The sequence below is a fragment of the Carcharhinus amblyrhynchos genome, chromosome 3, assembly GCF_965287045.1.
Source record: "Carcharhinus amblyrhynchos chromosome 3, sCarAmb.v2.hapA, whole genome shotgun sequence".
NCBI lineage: Eukaryota > Metazoa > Chordata > Chondrichthyes > Carcharhiniformes > Carcharhinidae > Carcharhinus > Carcharhinus amblyrhynchos.
In genome coordinates, this window is record NC_137326.1 from 122,506,506 (window position 1) to 122,530,666 (window position 24,161).

Sequence of the window (24,161 nt, forward strand, 5' to 3'; positions counted from 1 at the left end):
GAGAGATTAAACAGTTTGGGCTTATATAAACATAGAAACATAGATGATAGGAGCAGGAAAAGACCATTTGGCTCTTTGAGCCTGTTCCACCATTCATCACTCAATAGCCTAATCCTGCTTTCTCCCTATAACCTTTGACCCCATTCGCCCTAAGTGCCATATCTAGCTGCTTCTTGAATACATTCAATGTCTTGGCATCAACTACTTCCTGTGGTAATGAATTCCACAGGCTCACCATTCTTTGGGTGAAGAAATGTCTCCTCATCTACACCCCAAATGGTCCACCCCAAATCCTCAGACTGTGGCCCCTGGTCCTGGGACACCCCCACCATCGGGAGCATCCTTTCTGCATCTGTTAGAATTTTATAAGTCTCTATGAGACCACCCCTCATTCATCTGAACTCCAAAACAATCCTAACCTAGTCAATTTTTCCTCATACATCAGTCCCGCCATCCCCAGAAGCAGCCTGATAAACCTTTGGTGCACTCTCTCAAGATTTGTCAAGCATATTTTCCCCTTCATAAATCCATGTTGACTCTGTCTGTTCCTGTCTTTCTAAATGCTCCGCTATAAAGTCCTTGATAATGGATTCGAGAATTTTCCCCACTACCGATGTCAGGCTAACTGGTCTATAATTTCCTGTTTTCTCTCTAGTTCCTTTTTGAATATTAGAGTGACATTAGCTACCCTGCAATCTGCAGGGGCTACTTTAGAGTCTATAGAATCCTGGAAGATGACCATATATTATTTCTCGAGCCACTTCCTTAAGTACTCTGGGATGTAAATTATCAAGCCCTGGGGATTTATCCACTTTCAAACCCATCAATTTTCCCAGTACCATTTCTCATCCTCAGTTCTTCCCTCACACTAAATCTTGCATTCTCCAACATTCCTGGTATCTGATTTGTGTCCTCGTTATACTAGTTTGGAAAGATGAGAGGGAATCTGATTGAGGTATATAAAATATTAAAAGGGATTGATAAAGTAAATGTGGACCAAATGTTTCCTCTTATGGGGCAATCTCAAAAAGGAGGTCACAGTTCCAGGTTGAGAGGTGGTAGATTTAAAACGGATGAGGGAGGAACTACTTCTTGCAGAGGGTGGTGAATTTGTGGAACTCGTTGCCCCCTGGCACAGTGGAATCTGAACCGTTGAATGTTTTCAAGAAGGAGTTAGATATACTTCTAATAAAATACAAAGGGATAAGGGGAGATGGGGAGCAGGGGCGGTAGATTTGAGGCCAGGGAGAGATCAGACATGATCTGATTGAATGGCAGAGCACACTCGAAGGGCTGAATTTGCTTATTTCTGCTCCTAATTCCAATGTTCCTGTGAGGGGCTGAATGGCCTACTTCTGCTCCAATTTTAAGCGTTCAAGGTTTTGAAGCTGCTTTGCCTCATAGTGCTAGGATACAACTCAAAGAACTGCACTTCCTCAAAATGTACTTTCTAATGGGTGCCATTGAAGGAGGATTTACCTATCACAAATTGCCACCTAAGGGCTGGGGAGGCAGCTATCCACACACTCAGTACATCATTGTGCACATTCACTGAGAAACTGTAGCTGTGGAGCCATTGGAAAGATGGTCCTTCTCAAAGTGGGCTAGGATGAAAGTCTAAGTTTTACTCGCACAGCCAGTGCCCACTTCATTGTTGTACTTCTGTTGTTTGCTGTCCAGATGCTCCATCCAAATATTCGCTGAACAAACCCTTACGCAAGACTTTTCCCATTGCGCAAGGCTTTCAGTAGCATTTCATTCCTTATTGTTAGTAACAAAAACAACTTTTTTGGAAGTATTTTACTGGCCCTCATTCCGTGCATAGTGAAGCACCCTAGGTTCAAGGGCAAAGGTTCAGAGGCTCTCAATTATCTGCCAATTTCCATTATTCTCTGCACTTTGAAGGATCATCTTTTATATGTGGTTTATATTCTGACGTACAAAGAGACCTGAGGCACTTGATCTGTTTGTTGCTTTTCGCTAGTAGTTAAGAAGAATCGGTTATAAAGCTGAAGTTATCGTGATCTCTTTCGAGAGGGAAACCTGATGTTATTTTAAGTGCTCAGCACAAACTCACTCGTCTCCCACATTTGATTCATTCTTTTGCATTCCAGCACTTTCAGACCATGCTGAAGACAAAACTGAATGTTCTGACACTTCGGAAGGAACCCCTACCAACCGTCATCTTTCACGAACCAGAGGCAATCGAACTGTCCCCCACAGCTCCTCTGAAGAATGGCCAGCCTTACACAGAACGCAAGGTTTGTTTTGACTGTTGGAGGATAAGACAGCCAAGTTGGTCTTATTATTTTGTGGATAACAATGTGCTGTGTATTACCTTTCATTGGCTGGGGCAAGAGTATGCTTGTTTTTAATCTCCTAAGCTCAGTGTAACATTTGCTGTCTGGACAGATTGCCAGTATTGATCACAGACAACTAATAGTTTAATAGTTTATTTATTAGTGTCATAAATAGGCTCACATTAATACTGCAATGAAGTTACTGGGCGGCAGGGGTGGCACAGTGGTTAGCCTTGCTGCCTCGCAGCACAAGGGACCTGGGTTCAGTTCCGGTCTCGGTCACTGTGCAAAGTCTGCACATTCTCCCTATGTCTGTGTGGGTTTCCTTCGGGTGCTCGGATTTCCTCCCACAGCCTGAAAGGCGTGCTAATTAGGTGCATTGGTCATGCCAAATTCTCCCTCAGTGTGCACAAACAGGTGCCAGAGTGCAGCAACTAGAAGATTTTCATAGTAACTTCATTGCAGTGTTAATACAAGCCTACTTGTGACTAATAAATAGACTTTAAAACTCCGGTGTCTGTTCAAATAAATTGAGGGTAAATTCAGCATGACCAATGCTGAATAACTAGCATATCTTTTGGACTGTGGGAGGAAATCAGAGCACCTGGAGGAAACCCATGCAGACATGGGGAGAACATGCAGACTCCGTACAGACAGTGACCCAAGCTGGGATTCGAACCCGGGCCCATGGCAGTGTGAGTCAGCAGTGCTAACCACTGTGGAATGAATGATGTCTTTCACTGAAGAGAGGATTGGACTCTAGGTTCACTGATGTGTCTGGGGACTGCCTTAGTCTTGCTCACAAAGGATTAGGATCAATGTCCAAAATCCTACTAACAACTGCCTCATAGGTTGTTCTGATGTGTTTTCAAGCAGCAACCTTTGGTTACGGTGGGCTGAAGCTTATGCCAGAGGAGTTCCCTGGTGTAATAGTCAGGGGTCGCTTCAACCAATTGAATTGAAGAATCCTCAGAGAGCCAGGAAGAGTCCAAATGAGGAAGTAAAGCTTGGAATATTTATATCAATATAAGATCATGCATTGTCAGCAAAACAAAGCAAGGGAATTAAAAAAACGGAATTATGAGCGAGATAAAAAAGAAAGAAAACATTTTTAAAATGTTTTGAATCTCCAGCAGTAGATAGAATTTGAAGGAATGAGGCCCCACACTTGTAAAAGTATTTTTTCAGTGCCGGTGAAACCTGGGAATAATTAAGATTCTCCAGGCTGTTAAAAAAATTACCTAAACCTATATGTTCAAATGCTATTTTTTTTGGTGTGTTTGGTAGCTAAGTAACTACTAAACAAGTTCCACAAATTCACACCCTCCACATGTGTGAATAGTGTGTCCCTGAGTGAAATAAGTGGAGGGGCTGGGGAAATCAGAAAGCACTTTGCGGATTTTGGTGTTTAACTGTGCATGCGCAGAAGACAGAACCTTCTGTCTGATTTACACCCTAACGATGGGGCACTCAGATTGTAATGCTATTATCGTCGGTACAAAATCTGCAAAAGGGAAAGTCAGAAAGTTCGTCGGATTCAGACAAGAAATTGCAAACCATCTGAACGTTAAGAAAACTAAAACACAGATTGCACATAACAAAAACAGAAAATGATGAGAAATCTCAGCAGGTCTGACAGCATCTGAGGAGAAAGAATAGATCCAACATTTCAAGTCTAGATGACCCTTCATCAGAGCTGAGATCAAAGAGAATCTTCAGAGATTTATACTTTGAGGGTTGGTGGGGGGTGGTTGTTGGAAAGGACTAAGGGAATACAGAAGGCTGAGAAGGTACTAAAAGTGTTGATTAAATGATCAGAATGTGAGAATGGCAGAACAGAGCTACAGATTGTTGAAGGACTGCCTGAGGAATGTGGCCCTGAAGTGAGTGGACAGGGTGGGGGGACAAGAAGGAGAGCTGGAATGGAGAAGTGGAAAAATGGGAGTGAGAGAGAAGGATGATAAAATGGGTGAATGAGAGGAAACAAAATGAAATGAAATAAATGGGAATGGGGTGAAGGTGGAGGAGAGAGTTCATGCTCTGAAGTTGTTGAATGTTCAGTCCAGAAGGCTATAACGTGCCCAATCAGAAGCTGAGGTGCTGTTCCTCCAGTTTGCATTGGGGTTCGCTAGAATATCACGAAAGGCCAAGAACGGACATGTGGAAGGAGAGCAGTGTGGTGTGTTGAAGGGGCAAGCAACAAGAAGGTCTAGGTGCTCAGTGCCATCAGACTGAAGGTGTTCAGCAAAGCGGTCACCTAGTCCACGTTTACTCTATCCAATGTAGAGTAGATGGCATTGGGAGCAGTGACTGCAATAGACCAGACTGAAGGGGATGTATGTGAAGCACTGCTTGATTGCACATGCTTCATACAGAATGCATCACCTTGTACAAGCTGGATCATTAGTACACATTAGTAAGAACCACAAGGCAAACACTGGGGCATGCAATGAAACAAGCAGACTCATTTGAATTGACAGACTGTCTTGTAGCCGGTAACTGTGATAAATGTAAGAGCTTTCTGAATAGTTCAGCATTAATTAGGGTGGTTACTGAAAATATTTCCATAGGGGTTACCAGTCACTTATTTTAAAAATGAAGAGACTTGCATTTATATAGTGCCTTTCACAATCTCAGGACATCCCATCAGACTTGGGAGTTTTTTTTTGAGTATACTCATCATGATGTTGGAAAACACCAGCCAATCTGCACACAATCTAATCAGCCAATTTCATGAGCATTCATGAACATAAATAGCATACCTTCTGAGAATAAGATCTATAGGTTAAAAACAAGCATTCATCCTGATTTTGTAAGTCAAAAACAGTCATACAATCAGAAGAGGCTATTTGGCCCATCGGATAGAGGAGAGCCGGTGGATGTGGTCTTTCTGGATTTTCAGAAGGCGTTTGATAAGGTACCTCACAAGAGGTTACTGCAGAAGGTCAGAGGACATGGAGTTGGGGGTAGGGTGTTAGCGTGGATAGAGGATTGGTTGTCAAATAGGAGGCAGAGAGTGGGGGTCAATGGGTGCTATTCAGATTGGCGGTTGGTGACTAGTGGGGTGCCCCAGGGGTCGGTGCTGGGGCCTCAGCTATTTACCATTTATATAGATGATCTGGAGGAGGGATCCGAGTGTAGGGTGTCGAAATTTGCTGATGACACCAAGATTGGGGGAAAGGCAAATTGTGCGGAGGGTGTGGAGAGTCTGCAGAAGGATCTAGATAGGCTGGGCGAATGGGCCAGGAAATGGCAAATGGAATTTAATGTTGGCAAGTGTGAGGTGGTCCACTTTGGTAGGAAGAATGGTAGGAAGGACTATTACTTACGGGGCGAAAAACTGCAGCAGGCGACGGTGCAGAGGGACCTCGGGGTCCTTGTGCATGAGTCGCAAAAACCCAGCCTGCAGGTGCAGCAGGTGGTCAGGAAGGCGAATGGGATGCTGGCCTTCATAGCGAGGGGGATTGAATATAAAAGTAGGGAGGTCTTGCTGCAGCTGTATAGGGCACTGGTGAGGCCGCAGCTGGAGTACTGTGTGCAGTTTTGGGCGCCGCACCTGCGCAAGGATATTTTGGCCTTGGAGGGAGTGCAGAGGAGGTTTACTAGGCTGATACCGGAGTTGAGGGGGTTGAGCTATGAGGAGAGGCTGAATAAACTAGGCTTGTACTCGTTAGAGTTTAGAAGAATGAGGGGAGATCTCATTGAGACGTATAAGATGATGAATGGGATGGATAGGATAGAGGTGGAAAGACTCTTCCCGCTCAAAAAAGACAGTAGGACTAGGGGGCACAGCCTCAAGATAAAGGGGGGGCGGTTCAGAACGGAGTTGAGGAGGAACTTCTTCACTCAAAGGGTGGTGAATCTCTGGAATTCTCTGCCCGTTGAAGTGGTGGAGGCTGCCTCGCTAAATATTTTTAAGAAGCGGGTTGATGGGTTTTTGATAAGAGAGGGGATTAAGGGTTATGGGGAGAGGGCGGGAAAGTGGAACTGAGCCACGACAGATCAGCCATGATCTTATTGAATGGCGGGGCAGGCTCGAAGGGCCAGATGGCCTACTCCTGCTCCTATTTCTTATGTTCTTATGTTCTTAAATCTACACTAATACCACTTTCCAGCTGACAGTCTTGAATATTATGACATTTCAAATGCTCATTCACCTACCTTTCAAAGGTTGTGAGGTTTCCCACCTCTACTACCCTCCCAGGCAATACATTCCAAATTCCCAGCACCCTCTGGGTGAAATAAATTTTCCTCAAATCCCCTCTAAACCTTCTTCCCCTCACCTTAAAATTACACCTCCTCATTATTAACCCCTCAACTAAGAGGAAACAGCTGCTTTCTATCCACCCTGCCCGTACTCCTCAGGCTTATACATCTCAATCCGCTTCCCCCTTTTACTATAAAGAAAACAACCTGAGCCTATCCAGTCTCTCTTCATAGCTCAAATGCTCCATCCCAGGCAACAACCTGGTGACCCTCCTCTGTACCCCCTTCACTGCAACCACATCCTTCCTATAGTGAGGCAACCAAAACTACACATACTACTCCAGCAGTGGCCTAACCAAAGTTTTGTACAGCTCCAACATAACCTCCCAGCTCTTATAATCTATGCCACGACTGGTAAAGACAAGTGTCCCATATGTCTTCTTAATTAGTCTATTAACCTGTCCTGCCACCTTCAGGGAACTGTGGACAAGCATCCCAAGATACTTCTGTTCCCCTGAACTTCCTCATGTCCTGCCATTTACTGAGCACTCCCTTGTATTGTTATTCCTTCCAAAGTGCGTCACCCCACTGATCTGCCCATCTGACCAACCCGTCTCTATACCCAGAGAGTGGTAAACCAGCGGAATTCACCATCACAGAAAGCAGTTGAGGCCAAAATATTGTATGTTTCCAGGAAGGTGTTAGATACAGGTTTTGGGGCAGAGAGGATCAAAGGATATGGGGGATGGCATAATCATGCTATTGAGTTGGATGATCAGCCGTGATCCTTCTGAATGATGGAAATGGCTCAAAGAGCCAACTGACCTTCTCCAGCTCCTATTTTCTGTTTCCATGGCTATACCTTTCTGCAACCTATGACCTTCTTCCTCACTATTAACCACCCTGCCAATCTTCATGACATCCACAAACTTATTTATGATCCTGCCCACATTCTGATCTATGACATTTATATATATCAGGAACACTAAAGGATCTAGCATTGATCCTGTGATAGGCTTCTGGAGAATGGCCTCCAGGTACACAGACAGCCTTCTATCACCACCACCTATCCCCTAAGCACTAAGCCAGCTTTGGATACTCTAGATCCCATATGCTTTTACCTTCTTTATCAGTCTCCCATGTGGGACCTTGTCAAAAACTTTTCTGAAAAGCATATAAACTATATCAATTGCACTATCCTCATCTGCACACCCAGTAACCACCTCAAAAAATCAGTCAAATTCATTAGGCATGGCCTCCCTCTGACAAAACCGTGTTGACAATCCCTGATCAAACCTTGCCTGGAGATTAATTCTCTCCTTCAGAATTTTCTCTCTTAGTTTCCCTATCACTAATGTGAGACTCACTGGTCTGTAATTCCCTGATTTATCGCTACACCCTTCTTGAAAAGTGGAACCACATTTGCTGCCCTCCAATATGGGTGGCACGGTAGCACAGTGGTTAGCACTGCTGCTTCACAGCTCCAGGGTCCTGGGTTCAATTCCTGGCTCGGGTCACTGTCTATGTGGAGTTTGTACATTCTCCTTGTGTCTGTGTGGGTTTCCTCCAGGTACTCTGGTTTCCTCCCACAGTCCAAAGATATGTGGGTTAGGTTGATTGGCTGTGCTAAGAAATTGCCCCTTAGTGTCCAGGGATGCGTAGGTTAGAGGAATTAGTGGGTATAATATGCAGGGATATGGGAGTAGGGCCTGGGTGGGATTGTGTTTGGTGCAGGCTTGATGGGCCGAAGGGCCTTTTCCTGCACTGTAGGGTTCTATGGTTCAATCCTCTGTCCACCCCTACTGTGGCCAGAGAGGAATTAAAAATTTGGGTCAAAATTCCTGTAATTTCTTTTCTTGCTTCCCATATCTGGACCTGGGGATTTGTCATTTGTTTTTTGTTAGGTCAGAGCATCACTGGATAATGAAGTAAAGGCAGATGGATGGAGTTGAGATACTGATCAGAATTGTCGAGACAGGGCTTGAGTGTATGAATGGCTTACCCTCCCCTGGTTCTATCTTTGTATTTTTTTTGTACAGTGCTTCCGCTGTCCTCAAAAGGGCTTGACTTGTTTAGATTGGACTGCATTTTGTAGTTCATTTAGTTCATGCAAATATTTTAGGTTGGAGCTGTTAACAGTTATGTTCCAAGATAGAGTCAGCAAAATGCCAACCGGGGTCATCCACTGGAGAAGTGAACAAAGGCTTATTTGCAATTGCTTTCTCTGTTGGGTAAGGATCAAGGGGATTTACTTTTCACATCAGCAGCAGCCAATACTTTGGGCTGGTCACTAGCACAGTGTGTTTTTTCTGTAGGAAATTGCCTCTCTGCTGTCTTGAAATGGTTGCATGAAACAGAAAAAGGGAAGATTATAAAATACATTAAAAACATGTTTAAAGAATTAATTTTAAAATCCTAGAATTCATCACCTCAGAGAATGCCCAAACTTCCAACCATGACCATATTTGAAATGACATTACAAATTTAATGTACTGGAAACAACATGCTGTCATTTATTACCACTTTTCCTTTATCCTTCACATTTTCCACCTACCTTACCCCTAAACTAATTAGTACATCTATTCTCAACTAGATAGGCTATACAGTCCACAAATGTCATGAATTTCACCCCTTCCTCAACCCACCAGACAGTTCATTCACATGATGTGAAAAGGAGTTAATCTCAGTTTATTACTAATGGGTCACTGGGCTGCAGGAGTCACTCTTGTTTTTGAAAAGGATCGTCTGGACTCTAAATGTCAGCTTCTCTCCTTACAGATGCTGCCAGACCTGCTGAGATTTCCCAGCATTTTCTCTTTTGGTCTCCGTTTGGGTTCCCGTTTTCTGTACTTTGTGGCTATGTTAATGGAATATTTTACCTCCATAAAATTATTGATTTTCAGAGCTTAGACGGCACAATTGTTAACACTGCTACTCCTCACACCTCCAGAAACCTGGGTTCGATTCCCATCTCAGGTGTCTGTCTGTGTGGACTTTGCACATTCTCCCCGTGTCTACTTGGGTTTCCTCTGGCTGCTCCAGTTTCCTCCCATACTCCAAAGACATGAAGACTACGTGGATTGGCCATGTCAAATTCTCCCTCAGTGTGTGTGTGCCCTGTGATGGACTAGTATCCTGTCCTGAGTGTATCCTGCCTAGTGCCCAGTGTGTATCAGGATAGGCTCTTACTCCCCATGACCCTGAGTTGGAGTGAGTGGGAAAGGGAAGTGAAGATGTTTAGAGTATGTAACAAATACTTAATGGCACAACATGAAACTATAGACCTAGAAGCTGGTCGGAGCTCCTCTGATGCATCTTTCCTCGTTCACAACAAGGGAATCCCACCCACCGTCATTGACAGGGCCGTCCTCTGAGCCCGATCCATTTCATGTTCTCACCCATTCTTCTCCCAGAACCATGATAGAGCTCCCTTCGTGCTCACATTCCACTCCACCAGCCTCCATAGTCAATGGATCATCCTCTGCCATTTTTACCAGCTCCAGCATGATGTTTACCACCAAAAACATCTTCCCCTGCCCTTCCCTTAAGGAATTGTTCCCCCTGTGACACCCTAGTTCATGCCTCAGTCACCCTTAACATGCCCCCTTTCCCTTACACCACGTTTCCATGTAAGTGCAGCAGATGCAACACTTGTATGCTGTTCATGTTGTGGTCGGCTCTGGGGAGACCAAACAGAGACAGGGTGATCGCTTTGCAAAACAGCTCCAGTCACTGCACCAGCATCACCCTGAGCTTCCTGTCACTTGTCACTTCATCTCGCTCGCATTCTGACCTTCCTGTCCTCGCTCTGCTAAGTTGCTCCAGTGAAATGGCACAGTGGCATAGTGGTCAGCACTGCTGCCTCAAAGTGCCAGGGACCTGGGTGCAATTCCGGGCTTGGGTCACCATCTGTGTGGAGACCGCATGTTCTCCCCATGTCTGGATGGGTTTCCTCCGGGTGTTCCGGTTTCCTCCCACAGTCCAAAAGACATGCAGGTTGGGTGCTAAATTCTCTCTCAGTGTACCCGAACAGGCGCCAGAGTGTGGCAACTAGGGGATTTTCACAGTAACTTCACTGCAGTGTTAATGTAAGCCTACTTGTGACACTAATAAAGAAAATAAATAAAAATAAACTCAGTGCAAGCTTAAGGAACTGCATTTCATCTTTCCACTCAGCACTTTACAGCCATTGAGTTCAACAGCTATAGATAAAGCTCTCAATAAGTCAGTACATTTGTCCGAATGGCCTGTTTGTGAGCTGTAAGTTGTATAAATATTTCAACAGTGGCATTGGGTTTTAAATCTCTATGAAAGAGCTAGCACAGGTACCTTCAGCAGAATGGCCTTCTGCTGTGCTATTTGATTCTGGGAATAACAAAAATATCCCCTCACGCGGTTCTGTGTGATTTCCATTCCTGTGGACACCACGTTGTTAGTAACGATAAACCAAGTGAAATGTGTGGGGGACAAAATTATGTCTTGTGGCTTTGGGGCTTTCACAACCTTAATAAACATTACTCATGAAGCCTTACCACAATTATTCCAAGCCTGCACACAACAAGTACATTTCCTTTTGAGAATCCTGGCAGTCCTTCACTGAAAATCCGACACGGGATGAACAGCTGCTTCTATTTTGGTCAGAAAGGGGAATTTTCCAATGGCACTCCCAGTTGGCTATTCCGATTCTCGTGATACTGCTTCCCGAGCTGCCACTGGCTTCCAGTGATTGCTACAATTGATCTCACTGCCAATTAATAAAACAATGGCATTTCCTTCCCCTTCCCCCCTCCTCCGGGGTGGGCTTTCCAGAGGCAGATGTAGCCCACCATTGGCTGGTGGTAGGATCTTCGGGTTCCACCGCTGGCTTCAGTGCTTTGCGTTATTCGCTGGACATGCCCTAGGGAATGGGTTAACAGACCTTCCAACGGAGTCCTAATTTGATGTCAATTATTCAGTGGAAGTCACTGATATATAAAGGGGCTACGGACAGCGCTGGATATTGATGGAAAATTGTACGTGGAGTTGGATCAAAGAAATAAAGGGGGTTTATGAAGTAGTAGAACTCGTGTCTCCTTTACTGAACTGCAACCAAGAAGCTCAAACAAGGGAACCTGCAATGGGGGTCGCCACTGGCGGCAGGAAGGGCTGGAAAATTCAGCCCTCTCCACAAACACATAGAAACATAGAAATTAAAAGCAAGAGTGGGCCATTCGGCCCTTCGAACCTGCCCCACTCTTCATATTGCTCATGGCTGATCAACAAATTCAATATCTTAATATCTTGACTGCTTTGACAAAGGGTCATCTGGACTCGAAACGTCAGCTCTTTCCTCTCCTTATACAGATGTTGTCAGACCTATTGAGATTTTCCAGCATTTTCTCTTTTGGTTTCAGATTCCAGCATCCACAGTAATTTGCTTTTATCTTGATTCCCCCACCTTGCCCCCATATCCCTGGTTCCCTTTAGCCCCAAGAGCTATATCTAATTCCCACTTGAAATCAGACACCATTTTGGCCTCGACAACATTCTGTGATACAGAATTCCACACATTCACCACCCTCTGGGTGAAGAAATTTCTTGTTTTGATTTGATTTGATTTGATTTATTATTGTCACATGTATTGGGATATATTGAAAAGTATTGTTTCTTGCGCACTATACAAACAAAGCATACCATTCATAGAGAAGGGAAGGAGAAAGTGCAGCATGTAGTGTTACAGTCATAGCTTGGGCGTGGAGAAAGATCAGCTTAGCTGAGGGTGAGTCCATTCAAAAGTCTGACAGCAGCAGGAAAGAAGCTGTTCTTGAGTCAGTTAGTACACGACCTCAGACTTTTGTATCTTTTTCCCAACATAAGAAGTTGGAAGAGAGAATGTCCAGGGTGCGTGGTGTCCTTAATTATGCTGGCTGCTTTTCTGAGGCATTGGGAAGTGTAGACAGAGTCAGTGGATGGTAGGCTGGTTTGCGTAATGGATTGGGCTACATTCATGACCTTTTGTGGTTTCTTGCGATCTTAGACTGAGCAGTAGTCATATCAAGCTGTGATACAAGCGGAAAGAATTTTTCTGTGGTGCTGCTGTAAAAGTTGGTGAGAATCATAATGGACATGCCAAATTTCCTCACCACAGTTCAAACTATGACCCCTCGTTCTGGACTCCCCCACCATTGGAAACATGCTTCCTGAATCCACTTTGCCTAACCCTGTTAGAATTGTATAAGTTTCTGTGAAATCCCTCCTCGCTCTTATAAACTTCAATGAATACAATCCGAACTTGGTCTGTCCTCATATGACAGAGCTGCCATCTCTGCATGTTGGTTGCCTCCACATTTCACTGCTGCCTTTCCCACAGACACTGGAAACCACCTCACAAAATGATGATCTGGGCTGTTGGCTAATGACACAAGGCGAGCAAATAGTTCAAGGAGCCGTGCTAAAATGGAAAGGAGACAAAGCCTACAAGAATGTCAAGGTCACCCCCCACCCCACCCTCCAATCCCTCCCAGTTGTTGAAACAAAGCAGCAGAAACAAGCATTTGGAAAATTTTCCTGGTGGCTGTTGCTCAGGCCAATTTTTACACTCTGCTGTTCCTGAAGAAAAATGTCGAGCCTGTCTCCCCGAATGAAAAGTTGGCAAATAGTTAAAAGCCCCGCATTGTTTTAAAAACCTCTGCCCGTGACAACAGCCATTCATTCTAAGCTTACCTTCCATGTTATAGTTACGCAGTTTGTCTAATAAATGATGTATGATGTGATTAAAACAGCAGGCTTATGATTTAATTGATAGCATATTAGAAATGAACCGGGAGCCTGGTGAATCAGAAAATTCGATATTGGAAGCAGTTTCAGCGCTCTAATCCCTATTGCTTAGCCTTTTGTCATTCCAGAATTTTAAATCTATTTTCGTTAATTATCCTGGTATAAATACTGTGTTTGAGAATTTGTTCCTGGGCCTACAGTCAGTGAGGTTGTCAGTGTCAGAAGATGTCCTCTACTATTTGATATAGCCGGGCTTAGTTCTTTCTTGAGCAGTAGTTGCACTGCGACTATCTTTCTCCCCCACTGAAGGACAACTTTTTATTGTCCTAGGGTTACCAACCCTCCTGGATCGGTCTAGAGTCTCCAGGATTTGAAGATCTTTCTCCAGGACTCTGCTGCATGCAAGCCTAGAGAAAAATCAGAGGGACATTAAGAAAGATTATTGCTTTAATTTTCTTTGAACATTTCTGTTCACAAGGTATAAAAATATTGAGAATGTAATGAAGGGGCTACTTGGCTGCCAGCCAACATCATCCAATTGGGTAATGAGTCTTTTTCCTTTCCAGTTGGCACAGGAAGGCACTGCACAGGAACAGGAGTAGGCCATTCAGCTCCTCAAGCCCACTCTGCCATTTAATAAGATCATGGCTGATCTGTGGCCTAATTCCATGCACTTGCCATAGGCCTATATTCCTTAATACCCCTGCTCAATAAAAGTTTGTCTATCTCAATTGAACCGCCATTTGAGGAAGAGAGTGCCAAACCTCCACCACTCTCTGCATATAGAAGTGTTTTTAGAATCATTAGAATCATAGATTCCTCACAGTGCAGGAGGAGACTATTCAGCCCACTGAGTCTGTACCCTCTCTCCAACACAGCATCCCACCCAGGCCCTATCCCCGTAACCCCATGTATTTACCCCATTAATCCCCCTAACCTACGCATATCAGAACACTGGGGGGCAATTTAGCCTGACCAAACCACCTAACCTGCACATCTTTGGAGTGCAGGTGGAAACCGGAGCACCCAGAGGACACCCACGCAGGCATGGGGAGAATGTGCAAACTCCACACAGACATTGACCTGAGGCTGGAATTGAACCCAAGTGTGGCTTGGCCCTAAATTTTAAATTATGGCCCCCGGTTCTAGAGCATTGGGATGGATGTATTGGCCAATGAATGGCTGGAATGTGGGAGTAAGTCACGTGATGAAAGCTTTCAGGAAAATGTAGTCACAGTCAGCAAACATATATCACCCATTTGGTACTATCAGTCAATACAACATTAGGCTTCAGTTGCCTGATCTGTGAAGATGTTAGTGTAAACAAATATCTGGGTCTGTTTTTCAGGTCAAGCTCATTTGTGTTCTGATTCATATTTTTCCAATTAAAAAAAATAACACTGCTCCCTCCCATCCCCCCCCCACAGCAGCTCCTCAATTAGGATCAGTTAACTGTCCAATGCATATTCATGAGCAGAACAGCCACACACACCAACAGTGATTCCTGGGGTGCTGGAACCATTTGTACTGATGTTGGTTCCACTTCCCCACGCAAAAGTCCAGCACTCCCTCCAAGTGAGTTGCCCCAGTGATAATCATCAGCCTTTGTGAGCTAAGATGCTGTTTTGTGAAGTTCAGAAATGAACAGTGAAAGCAAAACCTCATTCTTTGTAATTGGTTTTTCTGTAGCTATCGAATGATGAGATTCAATCTTTATATGTGAAGTCGTGCTGCCTATTTATCTGATTGGATCTGTATAATTAGTGCTAATGAACCTAGAGAGCAAAGCATTTGATCGCCAGCATCTCCACACTCCATTTACTCCTTTGAACCTCTCTGAACAGTATTTCCTGCAAATTTATTGCCGTTTCTCAAATTCCTTTGAGATTTTCAGGTCCTTCATTGAAGGTTGTGCTAAGGTTTGTGTATGAAAGGAACTTAACTTAAAAATATACCACAGCAATGTAGCTTGATTTTAAAGTAAAATAATTCTTTATGGTTAAATTACTTTTATTTTTTAAATGTAGGCAGTGAATGCTTGCAGATAGTGTGTATCTAATCTAAGTGGTTTCCTTTCAGTGTTCATTGTGGTACATTCACCTGTCAGGGGTCCATTTCTCATATTGTTATGCCTTTCTTCCAGTTCCTTCCCCCTTAATCATAAGGTCATAAGAAGTTGGAGTAGGCCATTTGGCCCATTCAGACAGCATGGGTAGCATGGTGGCACAGTGGTTAGCACTGCTGCCTCACAGCGCTAGGGACCTAGGTTCGATTCCCAGTTTGGGTCACTGTCTGTGTGGAGTTTGCACATTCTTCCTGTGTCTGTGTGGGTTTCCTTTGGGTGCTCTGGTTTCCTCCTACAGTCCAAAAATGTGCAATTTAGGTGCATCGGCCATGCTAAATTCTCCCTTAGTGTACCTGAACAGGTGCCAGAGCATGGCGACTAGGGGATTTTCACAGTAACTTCATTTCAGTGTGAATATAAGCCTACTTGTGACTAATAAATAAACTTTAAAAGAACGACTGCTGTGCCATTCAAGGAGACTTTGGGTGGGATTTTCCAGCTTTGTGTTTTAGTGACTACAGTTTCCACAACGCATGTACGTTCTGTCTTACACGTACACACAAAAATACTTTGTTGGCAATTGTTTTTAATTAAATAGAAAAAAGGGATGGAATTCTGCTATTTGGCAACTACATCCCATGGCGGGTGCAGGAACGTGCAGTGTTTTCCACTGCGGAGGCTGGTGGGACAACATGCCAAATTTTCTGGCCTCCACCTCAATTATGCAACCAGATGTTTTGCTCTGTATTCCATATGGGACAATCCTGATGGTGCACAGTCTGTTGTCTTATCCAGGCACCATTTGAAAAGGTGCCCAACATCACTGACCCAGTATTGAAGAAAGAAGGTGGACCTCCTGAAGACAGATCTCTGGGAGCACTCTGAGACTGGAAGGTGGACCACCTGGTATTGAGGATGGACCTCCAGGAACATTCTGAGCCTGGAAGGCGGATCTCCTTCAGGACACTGATTCTGAACAGTACACCTGTAGATGCTCTCCTACCCACTGCTGTGGTGTTCCAGAGTCCAGAGTTGCTGACATATCCTGAATTCCAGAGACAGCCCCAGGTGTTGTTCAAGGGAATCCTGACTTCTGCATGTCACATAGTTCCAGACATGTTTCGCACCGGTGTGTAGAATCAGGTGTAAGTGGTCAGGCCTTCATCAGTGTTCTATTAGCAGGATAACTTTTATTCTGGGCTCCAGTGGGTCTCTTGATCCGTCATGGCAGACACCAATGGAAAATCCCATAGGAAATACACGCTGGAGTGAAACCGGTTTTATTTTTCCCTCCTGCCAAATTCTACCCCCCACCCCACTTGCCATGGGAGCATGGGAAAATGTCGTGAAAGTTTAGAATGCTATGGTTATGTTATTTTAAAGATTGCCGCTGGATTTTGTGGTTGCATTGCCATTGAGGATGTCGACGACAACATAAGGGGTTTGTATGGTTGAAAATATTTCCTGGAGCTAAAAAGAGGTAGCAACTAACTGGAAAATTAATTTAAGAGTTTTGGAACTGGACAGATGGCGCGAGGAGGAGCTATCTAGGACAAATGGTCTTGGCTGCATTATAGCTCTGAAGCAGTTATTTCAGCTTTATATAGCATTTAATTGTCTCTGCAGAATAACAGCAAATTAAATGGCAATAGAGCTAAGCATTGCCATTAAATTAATGCCGGTTCTTGTGGTAATAAGGTCACGCTCAGATAAATTCTTAGCTGTATGACCAAAATAAAATTTGTGCACTTAGATTAAGTCACTACTTAGATCAGAATTTCTATGAACAATTGATGAAGACAACCAACTATTAACAACAACGTTAATCCATTAGTCAGCAATTCTGCAGAAATGAGTGCGTGCATAATGCAAAACAGTTATTTTGTTCCAAGGATGTTAAGATTTCTAAATTATATAACTGATCAGTTCAGTAAGATAATGAATTGACTATTTCAAAGTGTTGTGTCTAAGCAACAAGGTTCTTTTGCAGCGTTCTATGCTCGTTTCAGAATTCTCTATCTCATATTTTGACTTTGGAAATGGGAATCAAAGAAAACATTTGGGTTTGGTTTATTATTGTCACATGTATTGGGATAAGTGAGAAATATTGTTTCTTGCACGTTGTACAAACAAAGCATACCGTTCATAGAGAAGGAAAGATGAGAGTGCAGAATGTAGTGTTACAGTCATTGCCAGGGTGTAGAGAAACATAATTTAATGCAAGGTAGGTCCATTTAAAAGTCTGATAGCAGCAGGGAAGAAACTGTTCTTGAGTCTGTTTGAAATGGTTTGATCCACTGGGTTTTAGGAAGTCAACTGATGGATTTGGATCTTAATAAAACGAAGTCAAATGTGGAAGTGGTGACGATGATGGGAATTGTGAGCACTGGGGCATTACAATTCGAATGAAGAGAGAGACAGATTGAAGAGTCACTCAATCTGTTCTGTGCAATGGTTAATCAATTGGAATTGAGATTAAAAAGACAAGATAGATTCAGAGAGAATGTTCCCAATGGTGGAGGAGTCCAGAACTAGATGTCATAGTTTGTGGATCAGGGGTAAACCATTTAGCACTGAGTGAGGGGAAGTTTCTTCACCAGAGAGTGATGAATGTGAGGAATTCACTACCACAGAAAGTAGTTGAGGCCAAAACATTGTGTGATTTCAAGAAAAAATTAGATGTAGCTCATGGGGCTAAAAGATTCAAAGGATATGGGGGAAGGCAGGATCAAGATATTGAATTTGATGATCAGCCATACTCATAATGAATGGCGGAGCAGGCTCGAAGGGCCGAATGGCCTACTCCCACTTCTATTTTCTATGTTTCTACGAATAGGAAGCGAGTTATTCAATATGAGTGGGTTGGATGTGTTTGTTGAAAGTTGACAGAATGAATACTTGAACACGTATGGAAATGATAAATTTGTAACTTCCCTGGTGTCTTAAAGGGTTTTTTCTAATATAATGCATTCAACACATTTTCTATCTATCGATTTCAGCAGGTTTAGTCAGGTTCGTAGTTCCAATACTAGTCATAGGATGCACACAAATTAATATTGCATTATATCATTGCTGCTCTTAATATTAATGATCCAAGCTGTATTTATTGGAAAATAGTTTTTTATATATTCGTTCATGGGATGTAGGTGTTGACTGCTGATCCCCAGTTACTCTTGCGAAGCTGACTGTGAACTGCCTCTTGAACTGTTGCAGTCCAGGTGGTATAGGTAACCCACAGTGCTATTATGAAGGGAGTTCCAGTGAAGGAATAGTGATATAGTTCCAAGTTGGGATGATGTTCATCTTAGAGGGGATTTGCTGATGGTGGCATTCCCCTGCATTTGCTGCCCTTGTCCTTCTATAACGTAGAGGTCATGTGTTTGGAAAGTGCTGTCGAAGGAGTCTTGGTGAGTTGCGGCAGTGCATCTTTACATGGTACACACTGCTGCTACTGTATGCTAATGGTGGAGAGAGTGAATGTTGATGGTGGAGGATGGGATGCCACTCAAGTGGGCTGCTTTGTCCTGGGTGGTGTCGAGTTTCTTGAGTGTTGTTGGAGCTTGCACTAATCTGGGCAAGTGGAGAGTATTCCATCACACTCCTGACATGTGCTGTGTAAATGGTGGACAGGCTTTGGGGAGTCAAGAGATGAGTCACTCACTGCAGAATTCCCAGCTTCTGATCTACTCTTGTAGTCACAGTATTAAATGTATAGTTTAGCTTAGTTTCTGGCCAATGGTAACCCCCAGGATGTCGATAGTGGGAAAATTCAGTGATGGTAATGCCATTGATTGTCATGGGAAGATGGTTAGATTCTCTTTGGTTGGAAAGTCATTGCCTGGCACTTGTGTAGCATGAATGTTACTTGCCACTTATCCACTCAAGCCTAAATATTGTCCGGCTCTTGGCTAGATATGGACATGGGCGGCTTCATTATCTGAGGAGTCGCGAGTGGAGCTGAACATTAGGGTGGCACAGTGGTTAACCTTGCTGCCTCACTGCGCTAAGGACCCAAGTTCAATTTTGGCCTTGGGTGAGTGTCTGTGTGGAGTTTGCACGTTCTCCCCATATCTGCCTGGGTTTCCTCTGGGTGCTCTGGGTATGATATGCTGTCAGAGGGTCGATGGGCCAAATGGTCTCTACTGCTCTGTAGGGATTCTATGAACATTGTGGCATTGTCAGCAAACATCCCCACTTCCTGCCTTCTGATGGAAGAAAGGTTATTGATGAAGCAGCTGAAGATGGTTATGTGTAGGACACTACCCTGCAGAATTGGCAGTGATGTCCAGAAGTTGAGATAATTTTAACCGGATGCTAAGAATGGATGTCATCAATTTAACTGTTTGGTGAATTGATTGGTGAATTTTCAAAGGGGGGATAAAATAAAATTCAGTGGGAGGGTAGGGGGGTAGAAACAGGAGGTACCCATGATTTCAACCTTCCAGGTTGTCACGATATGGAGATGCCGGAGTTGGACAGGGGTAAACACAGTAAGAAGCCTCACAACACTAGGTTAAAGTCCAACAGGTTTATTGTTTGTGATCAGAACTCTCCACTCACTTGGCGAAGGCACAGCATTCTGAACGCAAGTGGTGTTTATTACCAAATAAACCTTTTGGAATTTAATCTGGTGTTGTAAGACTTCTTACTGTGTTCTCTCCCAGGCCCAGGTCGTAATTGCTGAAGAAGGTAATGTTGCCTCGTTCGCAGATGGACTACGCAATATTACCAGCGAAAATATCCCATTTACAGTCATGGACCATACTGATGCTGAGAATGGGAATATGGATAGGATCTTACTGCTAATTAGCTAGGCTGTTGTAATTGTCAGGAGGTGTTAACATTCTTGCTGCTGATTGGTTGACTGGATCGTCATTTTTTAGGTAAGAATAGCCAGATATCACTGATGAGAATGTCGCTGTCTTGAGGAATGGTGGGTGTTAGTTGATCTCCATAGGCCTCCCTGATGCATCTTGGATGCCAGTGTGTAACGTACAAGATAAATTTAGATTTGGACTATATGGTGGTTATTAAGTGGAGCATGTTTGACAATAGTTGGCTTGTCCCATTCACTGTTTTATGTTTGATGTTCCTTAAGTCTAGTATGTGGGCTAAGGCCTGGTTCCCAATGTAGCCCCCTAAATCTTTCTGGCCTTCCGATCCAAAGCTTCTAAATGTTTCAAACTTTATAAGGTCATGATAGCTGGTCATAAATGTTGAGAAACACTTAAAACAAATCACCAGAGAATCAAAGTATTTTTCCTGCGCCGTACCATCTGAGCTCCTAAAACCATAATTCACTTTCTATCAGCTACTGCTTGTTAGCTTATCTTAAATACATGCCTCTTCCAACTGTCACAGAGGAGCTTTTCATATGTTTCCGTTCGTCTAGACATAAAGATGATATGTTTTTAGGAGATTCACTCCCACTGTAACTGAGCTCACTTGTCCAATGTCTGATAAATTGCCCTCCAACGTCCATTTTCTCGTGACTGCAATGACTTTGAAACCATTCTGTCTCATTCATAATTTGCTGCCACCATACACCTAGTTGCTTTTGAAATTCAATCTATGTAGGTAGCACGAGGGCAGTAAAGTTTATAATATCTCCTGGCTGCTTCAGTTCAGACTATTTCCTGTCTTATGTACACATTTTGGATTGAATTCAGCTGTACTGTGTCTACCCCAATCTCTCAAGTCCCTACACATATAACTGCTGACTCCTGCTAATGTCTACATTATCAACAACCTCAAAAACATCAGCAACCTCTTTGAAAGAGCGACTGATTGCATTTTTATGTTTGTAATGATGGGGCACCCTCTTTATCTACCGCACTTCTTGTGGTAATGATGCTTTATAGTAATTGGGCAAGAGAGTGTCTTGCTAAACCACTTCAGGGTGTTAGAACCCAACTATACGATGAGAGCTAGAGTTACGTGTTGGCCAGCTCAGAACAACTTAACAGATTTATTGAATTTAATTTCATAAACTTGGCGTGGCAAGATTTGAGCTCACAACTCCCAGTCCAAAACCATAATTCACACTCTGTGATTGCATTTGTCATGGGACTATTTCCACAATCTTCAGCAAATTGCAATGTGATTTGCCGTCTATACATATCATCTTGTTGGATGCCATCTAGTGAAACCTTAAGCAGCATGGTTAGTTTTACCTCTGTCGCTAGATTCCAACATCACAACTGCCATTGTTCATCAAGTCATGAACAAGCAAGAACGTTCAACATCAGCGTGACTACAGGGTTCCACCAACATTTAATTCCCTTATCCTCTTCATTACGTTTCTCTGCCTTGCTGCTAGTTCAGATTGAAGCTAAAAGTATACAGTTCCATTTGACTTAAATTTGAGATTCAAATCCCACAATCAAAATAATGACAAGATTTCTGTTTCTTCATTCTTTCATTGGATGTGTGCCACGCAGGCAAGGTCAGCACTTGTTACTCATTCCTAAATGCCCCTGAACTGGGTGGCTTGGCTATGCCATTTCAGAGGGCAGTTCAGAGTCAACCACATTGCTGTGGCTGTGGAGTCACATGTAGGCCAGACCACCTAAGGATGGCAGACTTCCTTCCCTAAAGAATATTAATGAATCAGATTTTCTTTTTAATGCAACATTGCTAGATCCATGGTCATCATTATTGAAATTAGTTTTATATTCCAGATTTATCCATTGAATTTAAATTCCACCAGCTGCCATGGTGGGAATCGAGCCTGGAAACCTGAATTACTAGTCCTGTGACATTACCACCACACCTCCATCTCCCCATTGCCTCTGGCTATTTTGGATCATCTTCCTCACTGTTTTATTTTCATACCTTTGGTGCCTCTAGTCTCAGCTACTCAAACGCTTTTCTTGCTAGCCTTCCAAATCCTGCCATGTATGATTGCAAATTATCCAAAGCTTCTTCACACTCAGCCTATCCGGAACTAAATCCTGCTTCCCCACCATCACTGCCCTCAGTACTTTCTTTGGCTCCAAGGCATTGAATTCATAACATAAATGTTGATCTGTGGGCCTTACCTTCCCCTCATTATTCCTGTAAACTACTCCAGCTCTTTGGGTCAGAGCACTCACTGACCTCCAACTGTATCTTCAACTGCAGAACCCTCCTCTGAATGGGATGTGCTTTCATTACATCTCTCCGGTTGTTCCAAAGCATCTTCAGAATCTACCTCTTTGGCCATCCTTTTGATCATTCCTCCATAATTGCTGCTCGGAATTTTCTTTACTTCTGCAGAATGTTTTGGGCTATTTCATTGTGTTAAAACAATCTATATAAATACAAGCTTTAGTTGCCTGATCAAATTTTGAAACAGCACAGTCAATTGTTACCATGCCACAAGTACTCTCGTGTCAAAGTTCATAGGATGGACTGACATATAAAAGAAAGACCAGCACTTAAGTAGCATCTTTCGTGTCCTCAGGAAACCCAAAGTTCTTCACATCCAAATAACTCTTTTGATGTCTACTCACTGTTACTTTGTAGACAAACATGACTGTCAGTTTTATAAAAAGTAATGAGATAAATGGCTGTTTTAGCACTTAGGGCCACAACAGGAGAAGTACTTCTCTGCTATGCTTTGAAATTGTGGCGTGGCTTTCTTCACCAGGTAGAAAGAATCTCAGCATAACCAGTGATCCCGAAGATAACACCACCAACAATGGAGCATTTTCTTATTATTACACTGAAGTGTCGGCTTAGATTCAGTGATCAAGTCCAGAAGTGAGGCTTGAATCTCTCCGGGATGGAAGTAAGAAGGTGCCTGCTGTTGTTACTTTCATTTTGTGGATAATTTCATTGGTATTAGTCTCAAAGAAAACGTCATCATGTTTAGTTCTTTACATTAAGGGGAGGAACAGGAAAAAAAAGTCTTGCATTTATATAGCACCTTTCACAGCTTCAGACACCCAATGGCCACTCTACAGCCAAGGAGGTATTTTGAAATGTAGCTACTGGTGTATCATAAGGTATAGACAACAAAGCATCCCAGAAGTGATTAGCACTGCAGCCTCACAGCACCAGGGACCTCGGTTCAATTCTGGCCTTGGGTCACTTCTGTAGCTTCTATGATAAAGTAAATCAAAAAGGGAATTTAATAATAAGGGCACTTAACACCGAACAAATTACAGGTTTTCGGAACCCTTCCTATAAGCAACAGAAGATTCTGAGGTCTTTATTCATCACCATTCCCCACTATTCCTTCCCCATGGCCTTTAATGCAAAATACTTCAGGGGAAATGAGCGCAATTTGGATTTGGTTTGTTTGAGTGTAAGTCAAGCTTTAGTGTGGTCTTGGCAGCCAACTCCCTAATATACTGCCAACACACAGATGAACCATTAGTGTTAAGACTTAGCTCATCAAGTCAACCTTGAAGTTCTTCCAGTGTTTAATTAACAGTTTACCGTATCTAAATATCAGCCCAAATGTTGTTGTTATGCTTCACCAAACTCAGTTGCAGGCTTGATAAGATCGGAATAAGTCACTGACCTCGGGCTGATCAAAGCCGCAGTTATTCCATTTAAACTGCGAGCGCCCTGTTTCTGCAGCAGGGCGACTGGGGCACGGCAGAGTTGTGAATCGCAGCATGCTGTGGTATTGGAGTAATGTCACCACCACTCTGCAAGCTGCTCTGGGAAAGACTCCAAGTGGCTATTAAAACAGACCCCTCACATCCTGCAACAGAGGTCCAGTATGTTCAAATATTTCTAGAACAGTTACAGATTTGAAAATAAAAATGATCTCATGCAAGAGATGACTCCAGACTGTCCTTTAACAGTTTGGTAAATAGCGTGAATTTAATTAACTTTAAACA

General features: G+C 43.3%; 1 protein-coding gene across 1 annotated transcript in view; it reads left to right on the forward strand.

The window, feature by feature from the left end:
* pid1 (phosphotyrosine interaction domain containing 1) overlaps positions 1-24,161 on the forward strand; it is a 119,712-nt gene that overhangs the window by 47,542 nt on the left and 48,009 nt on the right. Inside the window, exon 2 of the mRNA XM_080186499.1 lies at positions 2,115-2,261. Coding sequence (XP_080042625.1) covers positions 2,115-2,261 — 147 coding nt within the window. The remainder of the gene's footprint in view (positions 1-2,114; positions 2,262-24,161) is intronic.